The 12,884-nt window shown below is 37.9% G+C and overlaps 1 protein-coding gene across 1 annotated transcript in view; it reads right to left on the reverse strand.

The window, feature by feature from the left end:
- LOC114419833 (transformation/transcription domain-associated protein-like) overlaps positions 1 to 12,762 on the reverse strand; it is a 37,408-nt gene extending 24,646 nt beyond the window's left edge. Inside the window, exons 1-9 of the mRNA XM_028385634.1 lie at positions 12,326 to 12,762; positions 11,093 to 11,808; positions 10,333 to 10,458; positions 10,165 to 10,250; positions 9,404 to 9,512; positions 9,094 to 9,189; positions 8,424 to 8,486; positions 8,278 to 8,337; positions 4,433 to 4,501 (exon numbers count right to left, since the gene is read on the reverse strand). Of these exons, the coding sequence (XP_028241435.1) occupies positions 4,433 to 4,501; positions 8,278 to 8,337; positions 8,424 to 8,486; positions 9,094 to 9,189; positions 9,404 to 9,512; positions 10,165 to 10,250; positions 10,333 to 10,458; positions 11,093 to 11,808; positions 12,326 to 12,383 (1,383 nt within the window). The 5' untranslated portion in view covers positions 12,384 to 12,762. The remainder of the gene's footprint in view (positions 1 to 4,432; positions 4,502 to 8,277; positions 8,338 to 8,423; positions 8,487 to 9,093; positions 9,190 to 9,403; positions 9,513 to 10,164; positions 10,251 to 10,332; positions 10,459 to 11,092; positions 11,809 to 12,325) is intronic.
- Positions 12,763 to 12,884: the final 122 nt, after the last annotated feature.

Here is a 12,884-nt window from a genome sequence, read left to right on the forward strand (position 1 = left end):
TTGGTGCTGGGATTTAAAGTGGAGAAGAAACTTATTTGATCATGAACAGGGTGCAGCTGTGGCTTTTATGGAAACCATTAGTAATGTTCTTATTCAGCCTCATTTGAAGGACACCTTGAGCTGGACAGCTGAATCTTCGGGTTTATACTCAACTAGGTCAGCTTATAGATTGCTAATCACTGCTAACAGCAATCATCCTCAGTCCAATATTTACAAGACAATTTGGAGGCTTAACATTCCTCCAAGAGCTGCGATTTTCGCTTAGAGACTTATCAAAGATAGATTACCCACTAGACAGAATCTCCTAAGAAGAAACATTCTCATTCCGGAGCAGCACTGCCCCTTATGTGGATCTCATCAAGAGGAAGCTGGGCATATATTTTTTCACTGTAAATTGACTAATGGACTTTGGTGGGAATCAATGAGGTGGAAGCGAGTGGTTGGACCTCTAGCAACAAATCCAATAGCTCATTACACTCAATTCTGTGATGGCTATGGTGCTGGGAAGAATCAAAACAGATGGCACAGATGGTGGATTGCTTTAACAAGCTCGATATGGAAGAATAGAAATCTACTCATATTCCAAGGCAAAAGTTTTGAAACATCAAAAGTCATGGAGGATGCTTTATTCCTTTTGTGGTCATGGCTGAAATCTAGGGACAGAGACTTCTGCACTTCCTTTAACTTTTGGTCGTCTAATCTTGGAGACTTCTTTGGTTAATTTAGGTCTCTTGTATTTGTGGGGGGTTTGTTGTTTTAATTCTGTATTGGTGGGAGGTTTAGATGCTCTGCATCTATGTATTCACCAGCAGCACTTCTGGTGCTGCTGTGTCCCTTATGTTTAATATATATATATATATATTATCTTTTGCCTTTCAAAAAAAAAAAAAGAGTGAAGTAAGGCTTAGCATGCCTGGAATTGCTCCTTGACACTATGTTTGAAACAAGGAACAAAAGCAGAGGAAGAAAGCAAAAGAAATGAGAAGAAACTAAAAATCAATAAAATATTCCCTTTTACTAAAATATGAAACAAAATGAAGCACTAAAATCCCAATATATTAGAGTTTGAGAGAGAACTGAAACTAACTTCTCATTAATCTGAATCAGTTAAAGACAGTTACAAACTCTGAGTCATTTCTATATAGAGAGAGACAAACAGAAAACTAACAATAGCAGTCACTAACTAACTAGAGTTAGGACTTCCCTTAACAAACAGCTAACTGACAGCTAACAGTTAACAAGAAGTAAAAGACATTACACTTAGTGGATTAGGTATACTCTAATACAATATAGCATAGTTCATAAAACTGTCATAAGTAGAAAGGGTGCACACAAAAAAGGAGTGTGCATATTTATAATGAAAAATAATTATTCCAGCTGTCATGTGACACTTAGTGGATTACGTATACTCTAATACTCACTGACTATGTGAGTATTCTACTCGGTTAAGCTAGTTTAGAATGTGGAAGTTAGTAGTCCAGCTGTCATGTGACAGCTGGCAACTAACTGTTGGAAGCTTGCTCTGCAAGTCTTACAAACTTACTCTGCAAGTTTCCAGTATCTAGTATAAAAGCTACAATGTAACTGAAAACAGTTGGGAATGAAATCAGAATTTACATTTTCACAAATTTCAGTTTCTACCTCTCTCTCTCGTCTTCTCTTTCTCTTTGTTTCTAATATGGTATACAGAGCTTGAAGATCCTGCAATGGCTGAATCTAATCCTCCTCCTTCCTTCTCTTCATCTTCTGCTTTTGTGCACTCAATCACTGAGAAGCTCACTGATTCGAACTTCCTGCAGTGGAGGCAGCAAGTAGAACCAGTGATCAAAGTGCATCAATTACACAGATATCTAGTGTGTCCGAACATTCCTCTCAGATATGCGAGTGAAGCTGATCAGGATTTAGGCACTGTGAATCCTGCGTGCACTGCGTGGGAGATACAAGATCAAATGCTCCTCACGTGGCTTCAATCATCTCTTTCTAGCTCAATTCTATCTTGCATTCTAGGGTCCACTGATGTGTTTCAAGTGTGGGAGAAAATTCACAATAATAATCAGAAGTTAACTAAAGCAAAAGTTTGTCGACTTCGCACAGAGTTGTGATCTACTACTCTTGATAACAAATCCGTCTCGAAATTTCTTCTGCGCATCAAAGCTTTGGCTGATGCACTAGCTTCTGTCGAAGATCCGATCACACTGGAGCAACATGTTGATGTTATTCTCGAAGGTCTACCTTCCAATTACAACTCGGTTATCAAAAGTAAATTCAAGCCAATGCTAATTGAGGAAGTTGAAGCGCTCCTTCTTGTGAATGAGATGCGACTCAAAAAGTGACATAAGAAGCTCGCCTCTGAAACGGCTTCATTAAACCTCACTGGAACCTCTTCCTCAGGTTTGCAACAACAATCTTCCTCTTCTAGTCAAGCTCATGCTGCTTCTGAACCTGTGAATTCGAACTACAACTCGTATTCTAGTTTTCGTGGCTCTGGACGAGGTCACGGTGGCCGAAACAGTCATGGTGGCAGCCGTGGTCGTGGAGACCGGTTTCCTAATGTGCAATGTTAAGTCTGTTTCAAGTACAGTCACCCAGCCTCAGATTGTTATCATCGCTATGATCAGAATTATCAACCTTAAATTCCAGCTAATTTTCAAGGATTTCAGACTTCATCGAACCCTTGGACTCAATTCATGGCAACACAGCAGAACTATGGTGTTTATCAGCCTAACAGTTTTCCCATCCCAATTCTGCCACTCCATGGGTAATCATGCCCAGGCAGTTGCAATTTCCTCGGCAGAATCAGCGATATCAGCCTCAACAACAAGCTCAAAATCCTCCTAGTGCTATGATTACTAATGCTGGAATACTTGGTGCATGTCCTACAACTAGTAGCACTTGGTTCCCAGACTCGGGAGCATCCTATCACGTCACTGCAGATCAGAATAACATCCGCCAACTCAGCTCTTTGAAGGTCCAGACCAAATTTTCATTGGTAATGGACAAGGTCTGCACATTTCTTCCTCTGGGTCCTCTTATTTTCAGTCACCTGTCAAATCTAATGTCTCTTTGTCGCTGCATAATTTGCTTCATGTTCCCTCAATCACCAAAACTCTCATACGTGTCAGTCACTTTGCTAAAGATAATTTAATTTTGTGGGTTTCATGCGGACTATTGTCTCGTGAAATCTCATGCAACTAAAGAAATTCTGCTTCGAGGCACAGTGGGTTCTTATGGCTTGTACCAGTTTCCAAGCCTCTTGCATCCTCAGTCTAAGCAGTATCTTCCAGCAAATTGTTTAGTCTCTAATTCTGATTCACAAACAAAATCTGTATCCACTGTTGTTTCTCCTAGTTCTAGGTTTATGTGGCATGTCCGCTAAGGACACCCTGATGATCATACACTCAAACTTGTTCTTTCTACTACTACTTATTCTAAACCTTTAGAACTTGTTTACAGTGATTTGTGGGGACCCTAAGCTGGTAATAATCTCCTACAAGATCCCACTCTGTACAGGTCAGTAGTAGGGGCTCTTCAGTATGCCACTATTACTAGGCCAGAGATCAGTTTTGCTGTGAACAAAGTCTGTCAGTTCATGGCCAGACCTTTGGAGTCACACTGGACTGTGGTAAAAAGGATCCTTTGAACAAAGTCTGTCAGTTCATGGCCAGACCTTTGGAGTCACACTGGACTGCGGTAAAAAGGATCCTTTAGTACCTTAAGGGAACTCTGCACTTTGGTCTCAGATTTGTTCCAGCCTCTCTTCATCAGCCCTTAAGTCTGCATGCTTACTGCGATGCTGACTGGGCTGCTGACCCTGATGACCGCAGGTCCATGTCAGGTGCAGCTAACTTCTGGTCTCCTGGTGGTCCAGAAAGCAGCAAGTGGTAGCTCACTCTAGTACAGGAGCTTAGCTCAAACTTCAGCTGACATTTTGTGGCTTCAAACCTTCAAGAACTTGGGGTTCCTACTTCCATGCCTCTCATTTTCTTTGATAATCAAAGTGTTGTGGCGCTGGCACACAACCCAGTTCTTCATGCAAGAACCAAACATATGGAGATTGATCTTTTCTTAGAAAGGGAGAAAATTCTCAGCAACAAACTCTCTGTGGTTCATATACCAGCTCAGGACCAGTGGGCAGACCTCCTCACTAAATCCCTCTCTCCTACTAGGTTTCAGTTTATTAGGGACAAACTGGAGGTGTTTGAGCTCTCTCACCTTAAGTTTGTGTGTGTGTGTGGTGGGGGAGGTATGTGAGTATTGTACTCGGTTAAGCTAGTTTAGTGAGTAATATTTCTTTGTTTTTTTCAAGAAAATTTAAAACAGTACAAAATAAAGCAAATCATGACAATCTGACACCACACAAAATGTTAAGATAAACATGCAAGTGCAATTATATAGCCTGAAAGAGAATCTCAAACAGAAGTTTTCTAACAACCTGCACAGGGAGTTCAAGCTTTGATCTCAAGGTAGCACGATCCTTTCCTTCCTCACCTTCCTCCAAGAGCTATAAAAATAATAGCAATAAATTATATTACTAATAGGTTATGAAGAAATGTGGCAACGCAATAACCTGTAGATTTACATTAATAAAAGTGAAGCACAATATATTGTAGACATTGCAAGACTAATTATAGGCAATTGATCAGCCACCTGAGCAAAAAGCTCAGGTGGTAACCTGACTCTCCATCAGATATCCTAAAAACAAAAGCAAAGAGGTCCCTTGTCAGAAGCTGCCTCAGTTGTGTATATATTGATTGTACAGAGGAAATGTTTTCAGAACAACTTCAAACCAACATCAGGTGAGATATAAAAACTTATAGATAGACATAATGATAGGAACCCAAAAAGCAGAGTGTACTTGTATTGATAGAAAACAGCTAAAATCCCTTCTCCGTGGCTGATATCAGAAAACATGTTGATAGGCCACAAGACAGAAGAATAAAAGATGATTAGGCAAAGCTGCTAAGAAAAGTCACAAGATTTAATTAGGTGGTTAAGAACAGTTACAGAATTAGTTAGACAGTTAGAGTTGTAGGGGCAGGAACAGTAGGAAGGGAATAAACTGTAAAAGTGAATTCATTATGAATTGTTAGCATTTAGGAACCAATCAATAGCTTAGTTGTAAAAGGGGGAAGTGGGAGACCTTTGGAAGGAGAATTGTCTCCTTTTTTTTCTGTTTGTCATTCAATTTACATCACAGAAATGTTCTTTCTTTTTCTCTATTCTCTGTTTTCTCATCTCCATGAAATCTCAGGCTTAGGGTTGGGTTCATTGCAGATGAGAATTTGACATGGACAGTGAAAAATAAAAGACAAAACGAAAAGGGAATACTCAAACACCACAAGCACCTCGAGAGAGAGTTACTTCCCATACCTACCTAACTCACAGTTTGCCTACCTTCCCCTCACCTCTCCTCCTGTTAACCAATTCCCACTAACCGATATGTTTTAAGCCCCACCGCCACCAGGACAGGTTATTACAACACACCCTCATTGTGCACTAACCACAATCACCTAGCACAAATCACAACAGCTTCTGATCCCCTATTGATACTCCATTCAAATCTTGTGCCTTCTTTAAATACTTGTGCTAACTTCATGTACTTCAAAGTTTATTTGGAACCTTGGAGTTAGAATTTTTTTTCTAAAAAGATATTCATTACGTAATAAAGAAAAGACGACAAAGGAAGAAGATAATCTAGAAACCACGAAACTAAGTCACGTAACAAAGCATGCTAAAAAGAAACAACCCTGTCCCAAATATTAAGTTCCCTTGAAAGTTCTAGCATTCCTTTCCAGCCAACAACACTAGAGAACTACAAAGGCAAAGCCCTACCCCAGAATCTTAGATCTTAGATTCTCCGCAAAAACCAAAATCTCTAAATTTAATAAGGAGAAACTGAACCAGATAGTTAGGGAAGAGTTAATTCGCATCATAAAACCTAAAAAGCTTATTTACAAGAAAATTTGCAGCTGAACATGCAAAAAAAAAAGTGTCTCCATTTCTGAATAAGCACAAGCACATCACAAACATATTAGGACATCAGCAGTGAGTGGTCTGTGCTTTTGTAGCATGTCATGTCATTGATGTTAATTCTATTAAGAACATTTTATGACGCCTGGGTACTCCTAAATGGTTGTCATACCTATACCAGGTACATATCCAGTACAAGTATTAACAGGTAACTATTGAGTGTTCATGGGTACAACATACGCAATACCAGTACAGGTATTAACAGGTAACCGTTGAGTGCTCATGGGTACAACATAGCAAAATATCCTAGATTGTATCAAATTTCATGCCAACAACAGCAGTTCATCAAGCAGATGGGGAGCCACACAGACGCAGGCTGGGAATGGAACTATATTTGGAGGAGACCTTTATTCGATAATGAAGTTGCAATGGCTGTTGGATTTCTAGGGGAGGCAGCACAGACAGCAATCCAACCAAACAGAGTAGATTCTTGGGTTTGGAAACCTGATCCAAGTGGGAATTATTCAACAAAAAGAGCATATTAGAGATCCAGGATGGAGCTTTTGTGGAACTATGGAAACTTAGGATCCCAGCCAAATCAGCAGTGTTTGCATGGAGGCTAATTAGAGATCGATTACCAACGAAGTCAAATTTGAGAAGGAGACAAGTGGAAGTAAATGACATGCTGTGTCCATTTTGCAGCAATAAGGAGGAGGATGCAGCCCATTTATTCTTCAATTGCAGCAAAATCCTCCCTTTATGGTGGGAGTCATTGTCTTGGGTGAACATAGTGGGCGCATTCCCGCAAAATCCGAGGGATCATTTTCTGCAGCATGGCAGTGGGATTGTTGATGGGATAAAATCCACAAGATGGAAGTGTTGGTGGGTAGCTTTAACATGGACCATCTGGCAGCAAAGAAATAGGATAGTTTTCTTAAATGAAACCTTCAATGGAAGCAAGTTGTTAGATAATGCAGTACTTCTAATCTGGACATGGTTTAAATCTATGGAGAAAGATTTTGCACTGCACTATAACCAATGGTCCACTAATCTAAGAGAAGGTTTTTGTAATTAGAAAAGGATACTAGGTGCAGGACATTTGTAACATTTTTAGAGTGGATAGCTCGGTCCCTTGTCAGATTTCATAGAATCATAGTCCACCCAAAGGAATCAGCTGTCTACCTAATCTCATTATGTATCTAAAGTACCTCTGGTACTCCTCATATATATATACTGAGCAAAAACAAAAAAAACGTGAGTACAAATCATCCAAGCAAAAACACCAAGTTTTGTTGCTAAGATATTTGGTTTGCTACTAAATGAAACAATCAGCTACTTCACTCTTATCAAAACTCGCATGTTAAATGTTTATGCTAGCTTGAGTTAAATATTATGAAAATTGTATTTATCTTATGTTTGAAATCCATTAATGTTTATTTTTGTATAAACCATAAGGTGTCTGGTGGTACCCAGACTCGAGCTTTTAGGCTGGAAGTCCCATAGACAGGAGATCTACCTCAGGATATTGTGTTTTTATTCGGGGAAATGTTATCTCTTGGAAGAGCAAGAAACAAACTGTTGTTGCTCGATCCAGTGCAGAGGATGAATATTGATCTATGGCTATGGTTACATGCAAACTTATGTGGATTAAACAATTTCTCCAAGAGTTTAGATTTTGTGAAGTGGTGCAAATGAAGTTGTACTGTGATAATCAGCTCTTCACATTGCCTCAAATCCAGTCTTCTGTGAGAGGACTAAGCACATAGAGATTGATTGTCATTTTATTCGAGAGAAACTACTGTCCAAGGAGATTGTCACTGAGTTCATCAATTCTAATTACCAACCAACAGATATTTTAACTAAGTCCTTAAGAGGAACTAGGATTCAGTCTATATGTTCCAAGCTTGGTGCATATGATTTATATGCTCCAGCTTGAGGGGGAGTGTTAAAGTTTTAGCAGTTTTGTGTATTGTGGCTGTTTTGTTAGTCAGCTTTATTGAGGAGACAGCTGTATTGTGTAAGTGTAAACAGCTGTCTCCCTCCCTTTTGTATCCGATATATATATTTAATAGACAGCAATGAAAAGTAGATTAAAAAGTGTGAAATACACACAAAAATTCAAATCTCAAGTAAAGCCAATCACTTAATGAAATGTATTTAAAAATGTGATGTACTCCAAAAAAATGACCATGCCCAGCCCCAAAGAAAGGTTATCACCAATCATCCATAATAATCAAACAACAGATACACAATTATACTGAGGCAATTGTTAGACATAACATGAACAATAAATTGATCCCAAGTAACCTGAGGAATTGTTCGTTTGAAAGTACTGAATTTCCCAACAAAAGCGTCCAGAATGCGGCCCTACAAAGCAACACAATTTATGTCAGTCCCAGGAAACAAAGTAAAATGCCAAATTGCCAAAATCTAGCAAAAATCATGTGGCAGACCAATAGAATCCTTGCTTCATCTGTAGATTGTTGATCAACCCCTTTCTCAAAAATTGGTTCCACCTATATCAAATGGAAAGAACATAAGAAGACTTCAGGAATTTAATCAGATAGCAAATCCTAAATCTCTTATTTTGGGGAGAAGGGGAAAACAGAGATAGAAGAGAGATTTTGCATGTTAGGTTACAAATAATCATCATTAAAAGAAAAACTCTAGAAGCAAGCAAAAAAAAAAGAGATTATTTAGGAAGAGGTTACAAGAGAGAAAACAAGATATACTCCAAAAGGACAAAAGAATAACAAAAACATTAGGGAAAACAAAAATAATAATATAACCACACCCTCCAAGCACATGAAGAACAGTTAGTCAAGCCCTGAATCAACTACAAGCTAAACACCATAGAGAAGCCAAATAAACAACCATGTTCTAATTCCCAAAGCTCCTTGGCAGCAGCCTAATTTTATAATAGCTCAAAATGAACATCACAAACAAATCTAATGTTGGTACTCTTTCTACAAAACCCTTTCAAAATCTAACATTGGCCTCTCAAAAAAAAATGTTGGTACTTTTTCTACAAAACCCTAGGAGCTAATTGTCAGTGGAGACAGAAGGTGGAAAATTAAACAGAATAAAATTAACTATATTATTAAGAAGAGTTAGGATAAGCACCAGATTCAACATCAAGCGAGCACAAGTGGTGTGGATGCTCAATGATAATGAAGCATCATGCATATTACTTGAGAATAAGTAAATAATTCGCGACAACTGCAACCATAGAGAACTCGTATTAGCAAAAAGATCACGTCTGTCAGAAACAGTCAGTTAAGGATATTTGCAGCAACACAATGAGATGAAATATTATGCAATTGAGAACAAATTTCCATGTATATATAAATATCAATTATCATCTTACCCCCATCAAATGTTTAAACTTTTCCCCCACAAATTTTTGTTGACTATAAAAATAGAAAAATCATACCTGTGATAAGGAGAGATCTTGCCGAACATGATGTACAATCTCTGCCAAAAGACTATAAGCCAAGGGCCTCAATGTCTCAAAGCATGCCCGTCCAGTCCCAACTAGAACCCTAAAAGTTTGAATTATCTATAACATAAGAGAACATTCAACTTGTATTGATGTCAAGTTTTATTTACTCTGATCACTCTAAATTCCCGGTCCACTTTTTTATATTCTCTACTTCCTGACAGACATAGATTTACCCATTTAGATCCCCACAACTCAACAAGTTTTAATTCGATCTAGGATCTAAAACATCTAACATTGGAAACACAAATCTAGAACCATTATCTGAGAAGCTACAGGAACTCGGATCTTAAACAGCCCGAATTTTGACTCTAAATACAATTGACAGATAACTTTCCAATACAAATATAGCTCACATAGTTTTTAACCCTTCTTTACTCAATAACTACACATGATTGTCCAATTAGATAAATTTAAGATCATCTAGTTTTACTTTGCATCACTATTGACCTTCTGAAAGAAAAACAGAGAATTACAATTAAGGTTCACTTGATAAAAATATGTACTGTGACAGAATAATAATGACAGAGTGGTTATTTAAGTCACATTAAGCTAATATAGTAAACATAATAGCCACTACACACTTACAAACGGTTATTTATACTTCATGTAAAAATATTATTAACAGGGATCCCTTATTTGAAATCCATCCAAAAATATCCGCATCAAGATCTCAGAATAGATCATCAAGTTACCTTACTTCAAGTAGAGTATCAATAAGAGGAAATAAACCTCTCCTGAAATCTGTTCCAAGGACATGTTTCAGGGATATTAATAGTTCCTGCATCCAACATCTTTGTCTTTAAATCAATGAAAGAGAAATCCAATAGGGGAAAAAAAGACAAAAGCAACAACAGTATCACCTTTCTAATGGATACAGAATCAGAGCATGTTACAAGCAAATTCACAATGCTTTTACATATACTTTCTTCATGCGGCCTTATATAATCAGCATAGCTCTTCAACAGATAAGTTAAAAAGGAAACTGTCTGCAATAACAAAAAATGAAACTAGTAAGTATATAATTAGATGATATCAAGAGAAGGATTAGTTAATGAAAAATTTGTGGCTTTTCATTTTCAATTGTTCACCCCAAAATAGCTGATAAAGTAGGATATATATTCAATGAAACAACAGTTGTTATTTCATTTTAAAATGTAATCTTTACCATTATTTGTCATATAAGTTCTATAATGCCCTCAATAAATGGAAATCTTTGGGGTCTTGTTTTCTGTTTCAATTAATATGTTTTCACTAATAACTACAAAAATGCCAACTTGTTTTCGTTTAGAAGGAAATAGTGACAAAGAAAATGTTGTCTTTACCATTTCTTTCACAAGGTGAAAACAATGTGGCACTTTTTTAATTATTAGTGCAAAATATTAACTGAAAATTAAAGCAGAAAGCAAATCAAACACCAGCTTTATTCAAAATCCTAATAGTTGGTACATCATGACCAACATGGGGGTTGGGAGGATTTTGATTTTCATATATATCTCATAAGTTATAAGTCATATTGAAATAAGTTGTACTATGCTTCCAGGTGCTTAAAATACTAAACTAACTACTAATATAAATTGCAAAAATATTTAGCCAGCCTTCATTTTTACCATAAGCACCTACCTTAACTTGTGCACCCTTGAGCTCAATGAAGTGAGTTTTCAAATGAGGAGGAACCCTTTCTGGGCCAGGAACTGATATAGCAGCAACCATCAATGGCAATAATTGAGGAATGTTTGCTTGCACAAGACGACTATATAATTGAAACAAAAACATCACAACCAGTGGACTCTCCGTAACAATCTTGAATGAGCGAGTACTTGGATTAAGCTGTGAACCAGTTGCAATGGTGGTGTTTATACCTTGATCAGAAAGTGAAGTCTCCATGGGTTTGACATCTTCCCCAGTCATTGCCATGTTGTCAAAGAAATGGCTAACAGTCAGTTTAAAATTTTGGTAAATCTTGCAGACGAAGTCCAGAAACGGCTGGACTTCATTTTCTAGAGTTGGCCTAAAGTTCCTCAAAAGGTCAAAGATTATACGGATACAAATTAAACCGTTCTCTTCATTATCGGTGGTAAGCACTTGCATGGCAACCTTCAAGAGGTCCTGTACAAAGGGGCGGAGAACTTCACTGTGCGGAAGTCTGTTCAATATCTCAACCACAATATTCCGAAGCTTGTGCTCCTGATTGTCCACAAACTGTGGCTTCGTAATTTGCAGCAGAATCGCTGAAAATGCCCTGAAGTAGCACTTCAGAAAATTTAAGTACTCAGCGGTGTGAGCAATCTCAAGACTATCCCTAACCTCCATCACCATCTGCAGCCTCGCTGGAATCGCTGTTTTCAACCAGAAATCAAAAACAAAAACAAAAACAAAAAAAATTAAGCAAAAACAAAACACTAAATATCAAAACAACGAAAACTGAAAGCGCTTAAATGTCAATACAACACAGCCATAGTTGAATCCATTTTCCTACAGCAAAAGAACATGAAAATAAGCACCAAATGTCAAAACAACAAAAACTGGAAGCACTTAAATGCCGATACAACACATGTATAGTTGAATCCACTTTCCCACGGCAAGAGAACATGAATAAGCATCAAATGTCAAAACAACAAAAACTGAAGGCACTTAAATGCCAACACAGGCATAGTTGGATCCATTTTCCAGCTGCAAGAGAACTTGGAAATAAGGAGAAATAAAAGTAAAGCCTCAAGCAACGCGTGAAGCATCCATTTTCAATGTTTCGATCATCACACAACTTTTTCCACTTCAATTCACAATCAAACAGTAAACAAAACACACAAAAAGTAAAATGCTAAATAATAATCATTGCAGAGAGAGAAAGCATACGGAGGTCTGCCTCCACGAGGTGACGAGAATGCTGCTCGAAATTCTGAACAGGACTCATGTTGTTGGTGGTGTAGAAGTGAGAGGGAAATCAGAAAAGGCTCAAACCCTAACTGGCTAGCTTCAATATCGGAGAGAAGAACAATTCAGAGTCGAAAACGTTTATGTCATGATTCTATCTCTAGGGTTTAACAAAGTAACGCTAATCTAATGGCTCTGTGACCAGACCAGACCTCTCTCCCTCATGCAATTGAGAGAGAGTGGGTTCAATAACGGATACTGGTAGCGATTGGTGGAGTTATATAAGAAGAATTTGCTTTCTAACTACGAGTTAGAGTATGGAATTTGTTAGGGCTTGAGAAGCCGCTTTGAGTAACAGTAGTTTCCCTCCTCTTTCAGTGTCGCACTCTCGTCCTTGCTATGGGACTCAACTCGGCACCACCGGGAATTGTACTTACTTGAGGGGCAGTGCTTTCGTTTAATACAGAAACACATTTACCATTCTACCCTTTGACAATCCTGTAATTTTAGTGAAAGAGAATTAATTTCTAAGGGTACAATG

Source organism: Glycine soja, chromosome 1 (assembly GCF_004193775.1).
Source record: "Glycine soja cultivar W05 chromosome 1, ASM419377v2, whole genome shotgun sequence".
NCBI lineage: Eukaryota > Viridiplantae > Streptophyta > Magnoliopsida > Fabales > Fabaceae > Glycine > Glycine soja.